We start from the raw sequence: 14,606 nt of genomic DNA, 5'->3' as shown, positions 1-14,606 counted from the left end.
TGGTGTAAATTATTAGTTTTATCTTTAAATTATTTTCAGTTTTAAAATACCCATTTACTTGACTAAATGAACTTAAATACACCCCTGATCTTGCAATATGAGTAAAATACACCCCTAAATTATCCCTAAGTTTAGGGGTGTTTTCAACACTTCTCTTGACTTTTTACTAAGAGTTACATGTCATATGAGAGACTTCGAGACCACTTGCTATTTTTTGCGGCAAATCGGAGATGTATCTAAGTTTAATTAATCAAGATTGTCACTAATTTAAAAATAAAACTAATAATTTACGTTAAGATTGGAGGACTAAATAAAGAATCAAAAGAAAAGAGGACGAAAAGTAGGAGTACTAACTTCAATCTAACAGCCGTTGTTTTTGAATTTTGAAGTCATTTCCCATGGTTGGGGTTTCATAAATCAAAATCTTCACCAACCCACCACAAACAAGAAGAAAACTCAGCATTAGGGTGTGTTTGATAGGGAGTATATATTTTTTATCTTTTATATTTAATTGATAAAAAATATTTTTGTAAATTTTTTTTTGTAAAAATAAGAAGAATGACTTATTTACTTAAAAGTAGAAATAACAAGTTTCTATTAATGACATTTCCAATTGTTTCCTTCCTTGACCATCCCATTCGACCTGAACCGAATAATATTTTTGCTAAGTGAAATAAAAATATTATCAAAATATATATAATTTTTTATGAAAAATACAATTAACACTTAGTTCGTACATTTTTTTCAAACCATCCCACTATTATCCCAACTTGCAAACTTTGCTTGACATGTCAAAAAAAAAGGGAAAGAAAGATTTGTGTTCAATATTAGGGGATTGACTTATACTAGGCATTTCGAAGACTCCTCGTGTGAGCCATTTATCTGAAAATGACTGTAAAAATGTTCTTTTTTTGACTTTGATTCCAAAATGAATTAAACATCTTGACCCAATCTTTATTTGTACTGTTTTTGCTTTATACATTCGCTTACTGAATCGATTAATTCAGATTCTTGTTACATTCGAAAATCAGTACTACCTACTTAGAAATTTTCAATTTTTTAGGCTATAACAAGAAATGGCGTTAAATGACTTTTCATCCCTAGTATTATTCCCATTTATATCATATGGTTGATGTTACATGTGACAGATAATCATCCAATACCATTTACTTATGAGCAAAAAGTCCAATTGGAGACGACTTTTTAATCAACCTAGCAATGAGTTAAAATCTCAGAATTCACAACTCTGATAATATTGTTATTCGATAAAGTCTTCTAGACTTCCTTATTAACTATGTATATAAGCATAAATTTTTAAAAAATGCTTCTTACCACTATAGTATCGTTTGAATTTCTTTTTAGAAGTACTTGAAAGTATATACCTAGCAATTAGCTATAAATAAATTAATTTTTCTACATTTTGACTTGAAATTAGAGCTGTCAATATAGGCTAGCCCACCTTATCCGAGCTAATACATACAAGCTTTGACATTTTACGGGTCAGGTTGGGCTAGCTCGTTTTTGGTGTGGGCCAGAAAATGGCTGGCTCAACCAACAAGTACATGGGCTACAGGCTTGTCGAGCCAGATCACTTTATTTAAAAAATATATTATATTTAGAATTATTAAATTAAATTATAAATTATAATTTAAAAATATTATCATAAATATCGACAAAATAATATTACATGATGTTAATGTTACTATTTTTAATCAAATTCACGAATAAAATTATCTTTGTAATATTTATTAAGTTCTTTTTCAAGTAAAAATATAAATATCTAAATAGAAATATTAACCTAATTGTTTTGAGTTTATACTCTCTTAAATTTTAAATTTTAATATTATATAATATTTTTTAATTAATTTTTATTGACCACGAGCCGGCCCTACCAATATTTTTCAAGTCCCACAAATAAATAGACTTATTCAGTTCGGACTAAAAAACCTTTTTCTCAAATGAATTCCAAAAATCATAGCCCAAATCCTATTAAATTCCAGACTAGGCCAGACCGGCCCAACAAGCCTAGTTCATATTGACGGCTCTATTTGGAATAGTTAAGTACTATACTTTTCAGCCAATTAATTTACCAACATAGCTAAAATATACATAGATACACAATATAGTATACTGAATATTATATATAAATTATTTAATATAAAGTATTATCTCTGTGTTTTGTAAGATAAACTAGACGAAGGAATGGATCAAAATATTTATGAAACAAAACAACTTAGAAGCTTCTTTGGAAAATTAATAGATTTGCCAGATGAATACGGTAAGGAGTAAGGACTCCACAAATTTTACTTTGACAGCAAAAATAGAAAAGAAGAACGGATGTTTGCTCTTTTAGTCCCTAAAAGATTGATAAATTCTATTTGGTCCCTCTAACTTTCGATTAAGTATAATTAATCTTTAATTAATTGAAACGTGCAAATTTGATCTATTTTCTAATAAATTTTTATAAAGTTAACAAGTTGTGAGGTACTAAAACAATTTATAGCCTTGTGTATATTATAACACATTTTTCTAAATAAAGGAACCAAAACACAGATATTTGAATTAATCCAAAGTCTAAAATGCTTGATAAAATATCAGAATAATCAAAATCATATTTTATTTATAAATAACTAAGGGGGTCAAAATTACAACTACTCCATAATTATCCTGTAAAAATGTATTGTTAGTCAATAACTTCTGTAATTGGCATGATGGTGGGGATATAATAATACACTAACTAATACTTAACGTATTTTTATTTTATTTTTTTAAAAAAAACAATAGATTTTTTTTTTGTCGTCGTTAGTTGACATTTCATTTCATCTTCCTAATAATATATTGCCATTCCTAGAACCATCCTTCCATTGGGTCATTTTACTTTTTACATTCTGGAAGAGAGGTAAAAGTTTAAGCTCTACGATAAAAATATTTTTTAGCGGTATTAAATATCGATACTAATAAAGAGTGATAAAGTCTTTATTGACATTAGTTAAGTGTTATTATAATTAATATCGCTAAAGACTTTAGAGACATATACGAAGAGTGAAAATTACCGCTAAAAATATAATAATTAAGAGTTAAATGTCACTAATGATCATTTTTATTATAGTGAAGGCGGAATAAGAATTTTAATTTTAAAATAATATTATTTTATTATTTTTAATAAATTATTTATATAAATATTAAATAATTTTTAAAATATAAATATGAGATTTTAGTCAAAATAATCATTATATTTTAATAAATTCGTTGGCGAATTTTTTTTTTTTTAAAAAACGATATCGACGTGTATTACTGTCTACTACTCCACTCTAGAAGCAAAAGCAATGTTAGTTTTATATTTTTATAATATTGATTTTGTCTATGTTTATTTTTTCGTTCTCTTTGTTATACCTTTTTCGACCATTTTTTTTTAAAAAAAAAAGAATAATGATTCGTTGGTCGTTTTAATTACTATATTTGTTTTTTTCGTCCACAGTTGACTCTTGTTCACGATGGATTATTTGAAAAAATTGTTATAGTAATTTTATGTTACAACTTACAACATTCAATGCACATGGAGTTTAAAGTTCAAATTTGACACATATACTCCAAATTGGCAATTGAAAATATACATTGAAATATTTTTGATAATCTAGTAATTTGATATTAAAACACACTTTCACTAATTTAGTTTAACAGATAAAATTGTTACATGAAAGTATAATTTTAATTAATTAAATGAATTCAATTCCTTTTACAAATATCACATATCTATTAATTTAATATAAATATGAAATGTTATAAGAAAATTTTTAACATATGTAATATAGGAAATTCTTAGCATTAATTTTGCGTCTGATGATCCGACAGAGGTGTAGAATCTATGGATCATAGGTGCAATCTAGGAATAGTTTTTTTAAATTTATTTTTATATAATATTATATTACCATGTGTATTTCGACAAACATCATATTCTTTAGTACTTGACTTTCATATGTTTCTACAACTACAATTATACTAGCTAAGTGATGTTTTTTTTTAATTTCTCAAATTATTTTTCAAGATTTAAAATTACACATCAATTATTATAAGTATTACAATAAAGTATTTGTATTGATTATTATTTCTCAAAATGAACAAACAAAGCTCAACTACCAATACTTGATTCTTTGGACATTTTCCTTCTCTCAACTTTTTTTTTAAAAATCGTGTTAATCATTTTTCTTCATCATCATCTTTTTGAAAAAATAAAATAAAATACAATTATAGCTCTTGGCAGCCAAGAAAGATGTCATTAGTGATGTATCAATACTTGATTTACTTTTGGTCAATTTTTCATTTGACATTTCACATTAATTATGTAATTTATTTGTTTTACTTGGGGCTAACGCATGTGATTATTTAACTACTAGTAGGGAGGTAGAAACTTCCTATAGGACTATGGCAATGCCTGTTCAACCAAGAAACAATTTACTTGACTATGACTTGAGTAATAATAAATACACCATTATCTGATAGTTTTACTTGGTATTTATTACTATAAACATTTCATTAAAGATTAAATAATTATTTTTAAAGTTGATTTATTTCTAAATAAATATGCTATTTTTTTGAAATTGATTAAAAAATAAAAAGTAACAAGTAAGTACTATTAGATATAGGCATAATACATATATTGGACCCTAACTTGACTTCAAATTTTAACTTTGATCTCTAACTTTCATAGCCCAAACATGCACTTTAACTATTCAACTTTTAAACAAATAAACACATGAGTCTTACATGACAAAATACACGTTCGACACCACATAGGACAAAAACTGACATGTAAGACGTGTGTGTCTATTTGTTCAATTTTATACAAGTTTAAGTGACTAGTTATACAAACTCGAAATTGAAAGACATATATATGATTTGAAGCCACGTTAAAAGACATGTTTATATATTATGTCTTAAATATATTAGTAAGTAGATAAGGATTAAACCATACATATAGTATTTCTACATATTACACCATGGACAAATTATAATAATTTAGAGTAGGCACAAAGTAGATAAAGACTTTTAATAGTAGAAATAGGTCAAATTTAGCAAATAGGGACACATAAAAAGAGGAACGTAGCAGACAAGGGTTGGCTGTAAAGTTCGAATCATTTTTGAACTATACTAGTCAAAAATAAATAAATAAAATTTCTTCATCTCCTCTTCCCATTTCTAACTAACATATTTCTGTTTTCTTGTGAATTAATCAAAAACTGAAGTTTTGAACTAAAATAAATCTCATAGAGCAAGACGAACGAGGAGTCATTCAGCTTCTCCATTCGTGTGATCAATTTTGTTTGTTCGTATGCAGTAGCAGCTTGCTCATGAAAATTGAGATGAATATATCCAGCTCAAATTTTCCACTTGTAAATTGGATGGTTATTTTGTTGCTGAATTTTGCTTTAATTTGTGAAGCCGATCCTCGAATTTCAGAATCTGGACTAATATGCGGCACGAACAGGACAACAGCGGCGATCATTATTCCCCAATTTGTTAAACTAATGGAAGTTGTTTCACAACGCGTGACGGATAACAATTGGGGAAACCACGGTGTAAATTCAACAAATATATCAATTTATGCATTAGCAAATTGTTATCAGGATCTACCACATCAGGACTGTCTTCTATGCTACGCTGCTAGTCGAACTCGACTTCCTCGTTGTCTTCCGGGTAAATCCGGTCGAATATATCTCGACGGATGTTTTCTACGGTACGATCACTACAATTTCTTCAACGAAACTACTGATTCAGCTGAAGATAGAGTGAACTGTAGCAGCTCAAATGGAGTTGCTACTGGACAGGAAGTGGCCACGTTAAACGCATCAGCTGGAAATTTGATTGATGAATTGACCAAGACAGCGGTGGCGAACGGCGGTTACGCGGCGGCGAATTTGAACGGAGTTTATGGATTGGCGCAGTGTTGGAGAACTTTGAGTACAAGTGGTTGTAAAAAGTGTTTGGACAAAGCAAGTAGAGATATCAAAGGGTGTTTGCCTAGTAGAGATGCTAGAGCTTTGATTGCTGGCTGTTATTTGAGATATTCTACACAGAAATTTCTCAATGATCCCTCCGGGAACAGCAGCGGTGGTAAGTATTTCTCCATTTTCAACAATTTTTATGCTCAACCTGAATTATTGACCTATGTTATTCTCTAATTCATGTATTTTTCATTTCATTTTAAATTTCTTTTTAAAGTTTTAAGGTATAATATCGATTTAGAAAATCAAAATAGAGTAGCTCTTTCTTCATTTCTACTCTTGCAATTAAAAATGCCATAAATAATACTAACTTTTGAATTAATAATTTTAGTAAATTATTATTTTTTACTTAATATTTCTAAAATTAACTACTAAAATCTTAAACTGGCATTGAAATGAGGAGGGGATAGTATTTCTTCGATCAACTTTCGATGGTATGTCAAGGTCCAACTTCTTTTCTATTTTATTTTAGCTCATCAAACCTCACATGTTTATTTTAATTTTAAAGTTGACGAGTTTAATTTTAAAGATTTTTTTAAAAAATTAATATATTGTTTCTTAAATTATCAATATAGGGATTAAACTTTTTATTTTTTATTTAATTTTCACGTATATTCCATGTCAAAAGTAAATGTGGCTGCATCTACCTCTGGTCAAATTTTCCTATTGATTTTGGGGGGGCTTCTATTTCGACGGCAAAAATTAACTACATTAAAGTTAAAATGCCATATGTTTTCTAAATTTTCGCCAACTTTTGTGACCTACAATTTAAACTTTTCAAAGAAATGGTCCCAGGAAGATGACTTCGTTTCATAAATTGTATTTCTTATTTTGAGATTTTTTATATATAAAAGGAAAAATCTTCTATAAAAGAAACACGAAATTTAGATTAAATTTATGAAAGAATACAAAATCAATTGACTTTTGTGAGCCTGTTTTGACTTTATCTTCTGCATTTTGTACTGAAAAAAATGCTGTTATTTTCAGGAATAAGCAAAGGGGTGATAGTAGCTATAGTTCTTGGAGTGACAGCTTTCACCATGCTTGCTCTCTCAGCGGCTTACACAGCTCGTAAAAGATCATTAAGGCGAAAACGAGGTATAGTTTGATGAAAAAAATAAAATAGTTTCGTAGCTTTACTGCTACGATTACTAACGTTCAATGACTATATTGTAACTTTAGAACTATTGTAACTTTTTTTGGTTGCATTGTTGCAGCACGCATTAATCTTGGCAAAATATCGAATTCATACAAGAAGTCGAGCTTGAATTTTAAATATGAAAATCTTGAGAAGGCAACAAACTACTTTGATCCTTCAACAAAAGTAGGACAAGGAGGAAATGGTTCTGTATACAAAGGGACTCTGCCTAATGGGAATGTTATTGCAGTTAAGAGACTATTTTTCAATACAAGACAATGGGTTGATGACTTCTTCAATGAGGTCAATCTCATCCATGGAATTGAACACAAAAATCTTGTCAAGTTGTTGGGTTGCAGCATTGAAGGCCCCGAGAGCCTGCTCGTATACGAGTTTGTGACCAATAAGAGTCTAGATCAATACCTCTTTGGTAATTATCTTTCTTTCTTATTCCATACATAAAAGGGTGAGTTTAGAATTCAACTGTCAAGACATCTTTCTGGTAAAACCCAAAGTGACCAAAAGCTGAGGCCCCAAAGGTTGGGGCAGAGCGGAAAATACCCTGACAGTTGAACCTGGACTTTGACACAGCATTATTCTTACCTATACATTTCTATGTTGTGATAGTTATATACTTACTGATTGAGTTGTTGAACTTTTTTTGTAGATAAAGACAAGGTAAAGATTCTAAGATGGGAAGAACGTTTCCGTATTATAGTTGGAACAGCACAAGGCATTGATTTCCTCCATGGAGGTTCAGAGATCAGAATCATCCATAGGGACATCAAGAGCTCCAATGTACTTCTTGATGAAAATCTTGAAGCAAAAATTGCTGATTTTGGACTTGCTCGGTGTTTCGGAGCTGACAAGACTCATCTCAGCACTGGAATTGCTGGAACATTGTAAGTCAACAATTCACAAATACATATCAACACAATTCACATATATAAACTAGTTCCTTTCTTAAACTTAATCTGTGATCGGTGTACAGAGGATATATGGCTCCTGAATACCTCGTTAAAGGACAACTAACAGAGAAGGCTGATGTCTATAGCTACGGGGTGCTTGTTCTTGAAATTGTCAGTGGCAGAAAAAGTATTGCCTTTGCAGAGGACTCTGGCTCTCTACTACAAACAGTAAGAATGCTATAGATTTCTCTTTTGCATGGTCGTTATATGAGTATCATTGAACTTTAGTGGTAAAGTCACAAAACTATGTTTATCATATAGCTCAGTATATTGTCATTTTGGTTTCAGGTGTGGAAGCTGTACACAACAAATCAGGTAACTGAAGCATTGGACCCTCTACTGAAAGGCGATTTTCCGCGAGAAGAGGCATCAAAGGTACTAAAAGTGGGGTTGTTGTGCACTCAAGCTTCTGTCGCTTTAAGACCATCAATGAGTGAAGTTGTCCAAATGCTAACGTGTGAGGGCTATCAAATTCCAGAACCATGCCAACCACCATTCTTAAATTCGAACTTATTAGCTGGCGGTTCAATCAAATCCAGTATAAGAAGTTTAGTCTCAAATGCACTCTATAAACTTGATGAATCATCATCTTATGCCACCACCACTGAGTCCTTAAGTATGCAAAGCTCATCAACTGGACCACACAAAAGTGATGAATTCCTTTTAAAAGAGTCTGAAAATACGAAATAATTGCAAGGACATAATATAGAAATGGAAGTTTTGGGAGATTTTTTATCAGTACATTTTTTGTACAGTAATAGAATTAGTATGATTTCATTTTTGAATTTTTGGTGAGTGATAATACAAGCAAGTGTAGACAGAAGCATAGATACTTTATCATTTTCAAATAGGTTCATGAATTGCTTAATGCTAATTCGTTTGTCCTGGCTTTTTGTCATTATGAAATGCTATCATATAATTAAATTATGTGGATATAGCCGGTTCATTTGGACCCCATTTTGAACTACCAGATGCCGACTAAATTCATTCACCTCAACCACCTAATTTTGTTGATCTTATTATATCGTAGCCTCCTATGAATATAGACAATATTTGCTACCAAGAATAGAATTATCTTATATTCCCCCCCCCCCAACCCAAATTGCAGGTAAGGCCAGGAAAAACAGGAGAAGAAATGATAAAAATAGAAATCGAACTCTCACTAACAACATTAAAAATCTAGGAAAAACTATCCAAATAGATTTTACAAGAAAATTAACTAGACAAAAAGAATAAATCCTTTTTGGATTTTGGATGGTAGGACTTGCAATACAATTCAGATTTACCTTATTTATGATTTTGAATCAAGAGTAAAATTTTCAAAATTACTATATGCTTTTTAAAAAAAAAAAAATAATTTAGAGATCTGCAAGGGACTAGCCAGTAGCCACAGCTACTTAACCTGAATAAATTAATGACTCTAACTTTTATCATTCTCCATCTAAATATCATTTTTTATTTTGCGATTTAATCGTAACATGTATCTAATCAAAATTCTATTCTTTTACCACAAAACCTAATTAACGTTGAGGTAATAGATGGAAACTATAGCCTATAGGCGTACCATAAAAACTAAATGCTAAATAAATGACAATAATAATAATTATCAGAAGAATGTCGAAGAAATCTATAGACATAAGGTAAGAATGCAATATACGCAATTCCGCTGATAAGCGCTAGCTATTAAAGAATAATATCTCACTTTCTCAAATTTCGGCTAACACATTTTTATTTTAGTTTATATGATAACATATAAAATCAAAAAATATTTTAAATCATAAATTTTAAAAATTAAATTAAATAATATCACATAAATTGAAACGGATTAAATATTATACTCGTACGATGGTAGTGGACCATATATAGCATAAGCAGGTAAGCGTTGGGACTTCACTGTTTTTGGACCACATGATGTCTACTAAATATATATATATATACCACATAAAAGAGCTTACAAACATTTTTTTTTAAAAAAAACACAGAAGAAGAATAGACCCTCAACGTTAGTATTACTTATCAGACAATTATTAAATTTGCAATTTCCTCGATTGCGGGGAAATAAAAGCAAGGTGAATTAACAGCACAAAATTAAATTTTGTTTTAGAAATATGTGATCGATTAATGTAGCGCCTTAAAGATGTGTAGATATTTTATTTATGGACTGTAATTTGTCTATTAATAGTTGTAGAAATTTTAATAGTTTTCACATATGCTTGAGATATTATAGAGAAAATTATGTTTTTCAATAGTCTTGTGTAATCTATTGTTCGGTTGATATGATGTGAGAACACAATATATGTAATTTGACTGATAAGCGTTGGGACGTCACAGTCTTTGGGCTACACTACCCTTGAATGTCAACTAAAATCTGCCAAAGAGTTAGTTGGTGTAACATAGTACTTCTTTGTTAGTAAAAAGAATATATATTTAAACTACAAATCGAAAAATAAAACCTGAAAGACACATCCATATAGGATAATTATGAAGTCATTGAAGAAATTCTAGACCGTCTGTACTCCAATTTATGAAGTTATTTTAGAGATCAGCAGTATCACATGAAGTGAAACTAAGCATCCCACAGTATGTTGTATAGCAGATCCTGTACCATGGTCGAATCATCCACTGGTCATTTCATTTTAGGCAGAATCTGATACATAAGGCTTTACATTTCAGAGAAAGCTATATATAGGGGTTGGCTTTTTAGCGTCTATTTATCCCATATCGGAGTTAGCTAATGCATAGATAGCCAAGATATGCAATAAAATGCAAAGCCCATTGACTTAATAAAGCATACCTTTCTCGGCCTTTTGGCTAAGATCAAGTGTAGTATCTGTTCTTATCAGTTTAATATCTGATATGTGGATCATTGATTCACACGATATTAACTTAATTTTTTAAGGGGAAAAGCCCATTAAGGTAGCTTGCTACCTGGGCTTTTACGCGTCGTCCATGCGTTGCACTACTGCTCGGGCCTGGCGCACCCCACCTAATCGAGTACAACCTTTCAAATATAACATTTTTCTGCTTAATTCAATTATTTGGAAATAAACAATTAATGTTGCAATAAATTTGGCAGGATGTTTAACCATTAATCTCCAACACAACTCACTTTGATGATAGAATGTGATTAATACAAAAATAACATCTTACAATTTTCACAATCATCTAAACCATGACTAACAAATATACTTTGCACTGGAGAAATCTATTTGCTAGCAGTGTAAAACACATAGAAGTATGAAATGTGCCCTCTCGGTTTAGGAAGCAAAACTATAATCTGCTTCACAATAGCCAAATGATAAGAGTACAAGTGATATGTATATTATGCTCATGTCACAAGTTTGAACTCTGTTGCATACAATTGCTAGCCCAAGAACAGGGATTTCTTCCTGATCGAATGCAGTAAATATAAATAGGATAACAAAAAAACACAGAACATACTCATGTTAGAGAGCCTACAATGCTTAGAAGATCCACAGTATGACATTGAAGTGAAATAAGCAAATCCCAATATGTTTAAATCTGCATAGCAAATTCTATACCATTTACCAGCCAGACAATACTCGAATCATCACCATCAGCTGTTCATTTTATTATTAAGTAAAATCTGATATACAAGCCAACCATAAATTATTCTAATTGATAATAGTAATATGAATCCCCTCAAAAATGGATCTAATTGCACTTCAAGCTCCAAATTTTTGATGATTCAATTTATCTTTCTTGGGCGAAACGGGGGATATCTCGATCGGGGGAGAGAACGGAGAAATACCATATAACCCAATATTTCTGACAAGTCGCACTATATCTCAACCCAAGATGAAATTGGATCTCCAGGATTTCGGAATACAACTCTTGGAACACCAATAGGCATTAAATGAAAGAACGAATTGAATTAAATACTATATTTCACTTTGAGGTGAAAACGTAACAATTTTTTTTATTGTCTTTATAATATTCATATTGGTTTTTATCGTATTTCTTTTATCCATAGATTCTCAAAATTCATAAAGAAAGACGGAATGAATAAACTCAAATTATTACGAATAGGTCTTTCTATAAGAACTAAAAAAGCTCTTACACATTCTTTAGAAAGCAAAGGAGATTGTTTTTGTATTAGTCTATTCTCATCCCATATCAGAAATAATTAGTGCCTATATAGCCAAGATTTGCTATAAAAATCAAGGCCCATTCTCTGAATAAGGCATACCTTTCTCGGCCTTTTGGCTAAGATCAAGTGTAGTATCTGTTCTTATCAGTTTAATATCTGATATGTGAGCCATTGGCTCACACGATATTAACTCAATTTTTTAAGCGGGAGGTCCATGAAAGTAGCTTGCTACTTGGGCCTTCACGCGTCGCCTTGGTGTTGCACTACAGCCCAGGCCTGGCGCACCCCACCAAATCAAGTCAAACATTTCCCAACTTTAATGTATGTCTCATGAATATATATTCAAATGAACTATCATTATTCATTATAATTCCAAGTGAGAAAACAACACATTAAAATTCGAATAGTATCTGACCAGACTTTCAGTTACTGGTCATTCACCACAACACTGATCTCATTTTTCTCAAGCAGATCATAGAATTCCTTAGTTCTCCTCTGGTTGTTCCAATGGTGCTTCTTCCACAAACCTCCGGCAACCATTCCAAGAGCAATCCCTATCATAATCTCCTTCACTACACTTGGACCCTTGTATGCAGCATGTGCAATATGGGAACCTGCCATTTTTCCCTTCTTTTAAAGAAAAGGCGTCAACCACGAAGCTCCAATGTAAGAGAAAAAAACAAAAAGTAGCAACAGTAAACAAATCATTGAATAACCCTCTCCCCCTTTACCTTCATTCAATCCCTTTCCTCAGCAACTCGTGTATATTCTCGTAAAGCAAATTTGACTTCCCGGATATTAAAGAGACGTTTTCTTTTTCTTTTTCTTTTTCATATTCTTCAGATTATTAAATTTAGTCGAACCACCCACACGGAACTTCGTCACTCCGAAAAACACTTTCATAAAATGAAATTCCGAAATCCAGAATTTTCAGCAATTTGAGAAACAACAAAAATCACTTTATTTCACTCCAAAGTATTCAAATTTGTATTCATGGTTAACTGCAAATTTTCAAGTTTCAAATATCATTTTTGTACTTTGATACAATGAAATATGGCCAAAAACGCATAGTAACTTGAAATCAAGCATTTTACTGCATCAAACGATCATCTACTACAGCAAATATAACCATAGAAAATGAAGAAGAAGGAGAAAAAACAGAGGAAGGGAAGAAGCAAACCTTAGCAAGCAGATCGGTGTAAGACGGTTACGCAAAATAACAGGGATACGAGAAAAAAAGGTTTTTGGCTGAATTCTAGAAGCCACCGAAAAGGGTATATTTGGTAAAACGAGCTCACTCTATTTATGGCGGTCTACACGAGAATGGAGAACCATCTAGTATTTTGATGAAATTTGACTACCATTTGTATGGCCATTTGGATAAATTTTTACGAGTAATTTTCTTAAATAGTCCCAAAAAATCATTTAATAATATTATTAATATTTGTTTTATGATTATAAATTATTTAATTTTATTTTTTTAAAAAAATATATTTGACACACAAAAAAAATATTGTCTTTTCTATTAGAATGTTATGTCACTTTTTTAATTTATTAATAATATTTCTTTTAGATAAGTGTTTGTACTTCTGCTTTTCATTATTATTTATACGATATTTTTTTTATTTGTTTGTACTTCTTTGGTTTGAAAAAATCATTTAGTCTATTCTATTTTAACTTGATTAGTGGATTTTTTTTTTAAAATATAGAATATGTTTTTATTATATTTTTTTATTTTAAATTCATGTTCTTTAGTAATATCTTTATTATTTTGAATGTCGGTAATATCTTGTAGCTATATTGAGTATGAAATCAACTAACAATGATGAAAAATGCTTTAATTGTGGACATCTTAATGGACCTCTTTACATTAAATTTGTGCAAACAAAAAGTAAGTAACAACTTAAAATATCTATAATCATATTAAAATTTAATTAACTTTCTAAATTCTATCGATAGAACATAAATTAAATAAATAGATTTTGAGTTCGTGCTAGCATATACACTTGTGTCTAGTTTTAAGCTTACATGTAAGTTTTAAATTTTGTTTCTTTAAAGTAGAGAGTTTTAAATCAATATTTTATATACTTTTAATAATTTTAGAATCATAAATATAACTATATTCTGTTCAACCGAAGGTTAGCTCCGCTCTCAACATTTTGTGATATCTTTACGATTGACAAGAAGATTTTTTGTCGAAGAAAATCCACAAATAATAAATGTCACATGTGTAGTACTAATTAATTATTTTTATAATATATTATTTTTCAAGTTAGTAATAAAAAAACACTTAATTAAATATTACTATTCAATTTCGTACTTCAATTATCTATTATTTCCTTTATCTATATAAATTGTTTTTTCTTTATATTAAAATAAATCTCAAT

At 30.3% G+C, this 14,606-nt stretch overlaps 2 protein-coding genes and 2 non-coding genes across 5 annotated transcripts; 3 read left to right on the top strand and 1 right to left on the bottom strand.

The window, feature by feature from the left end:
• Nucleotides 1-4,828: 4,828 nt before the first annotated feature.
• LOC101256440 (cysteine-rich receptor-like protein kinase 42) lies at nt 4,829-9,035 on the top strand. The gene is made up of 6 exons (XM_004232267.5): nt 4,829-6,111; nt 6,990-7,100; nt 7,220-7,570; nt 7,808-8,042; nt 8,132-8,276; nt 8,397-9,035. The coding sequence occupies exons 1-6, from the start codon at nt 5,349-5,351 to the stop codon at nt 8,796-8,798; spliced, it is 2,007 nt and encodes a 668-aa protein (XP_004232315.1). The 5' UTR covers nt 4,829-5,348; the 3' UTR covers nt 8,799-9,035.
• Nucleotides 9,036-10,898: 1,863 nt separating this feature from the next.
• LOC112941017 (U2 spliceosomal RNA) lies at nt 10,899-11,094 on the top strand. Its single transcript, XR_003245849.1, has one exon. It is a non-coding gene; the product is annotated as a U2 spliceosomal RNA (small nuclear RNA).
• Nucleotides 11,095-12,314: 1,220 nt separating this feature from the next.
• On the top strand, nt 12,315-12,509 carry LOC112941039 (U2 spliceosomal RNA). Its single transcript, XR_003245869.1, has one exon. It is a non-coding gene; the product is annotated as a U2 spliceosomal RNA (small nuclear RNA).
• Nucleotides 12,510-12,525: 16 nt separating this feature from the next.
• On the bottom strand, nt 12,526-13,539 carry LOC101256733 (cytochrome c oxidase subunit 5C). 2 transcript variants are annotated; one of them, XM_004232268.5, is made up of 2 exons: nt 13,400-13,539; nt 12,526-12,849 (listed from the first exon to the last, which is right to left on the bottom strand). In XM_004232268.5, the coding sequence occupies exon 2, from the start codon at nt 12,838-12,840 to the stop codon at nt 12,646-12,648; it is 195 nt and encodes a 64-aa protein (XP_004232316.1). In that variant the 5' UTR covers nt 12,841-12,849; nt 13,400-13,539; the 3' UTR covers nt 12,526-12,645. The 2 variants fall into 2 exon arrangements, with proteins under 2 accessions (XP_004232316.1, XP_010316294.1); XM_010317992.4 differs by having other exon boundaries at nt 12,526-12,846.
• Nucleotides 13,540-14,606: the final 1,067 nt, after the last annotated feature.

Source organism: Solanum lycopersicum, chromosome 2 (genome assembly GCF_036512215.1).
Source record: "Solanum lycopersicum chromosome 2, SLM_r2.1".
NCBI lineage: Eukaryota > Viridiplantae > Streptophyta > Magnoliopsida > Solanales > Solanaceae > Solanum > Solanum lycopersicum.
The sequence above is the reverse complement of the archived record's forward strand: the minus strand, read 5'-3'. Positions and strand labels throughout refer to the sequence as shown.

Bases quoted from the DNA above. Each gene is read 5' to 3' on its own strand.
- LOC101256440 (XM_004232267.5), top strand. From the start codon at position 5,349: ATGAAAATTGAGATGAATATATCCAGCTCAAATTTTCCACTTGTAAAT. The intron at 8,043-8,131 runs GTAAGTCAACAA...ATCGGTGTACAG, and splicing joins ACTGGAATTGCTGGAACATT to AGGATATATGGCTCCTGAAT. The intron at 8,277-8,396 runs GTAAGAATGCTA...TTTTGGTTTCAG, and splicing joins CTGGCTCTCTACTACAAACA to GTGTGGAAGCTGTACACAAC.
- LOC101256733 (XM_004232268.5), bottom strand. From the start codon at position 12,840: ATGGCAGGTTCCCATATTGCACATGCTGCATACAAGGGTCCAAGTGTA.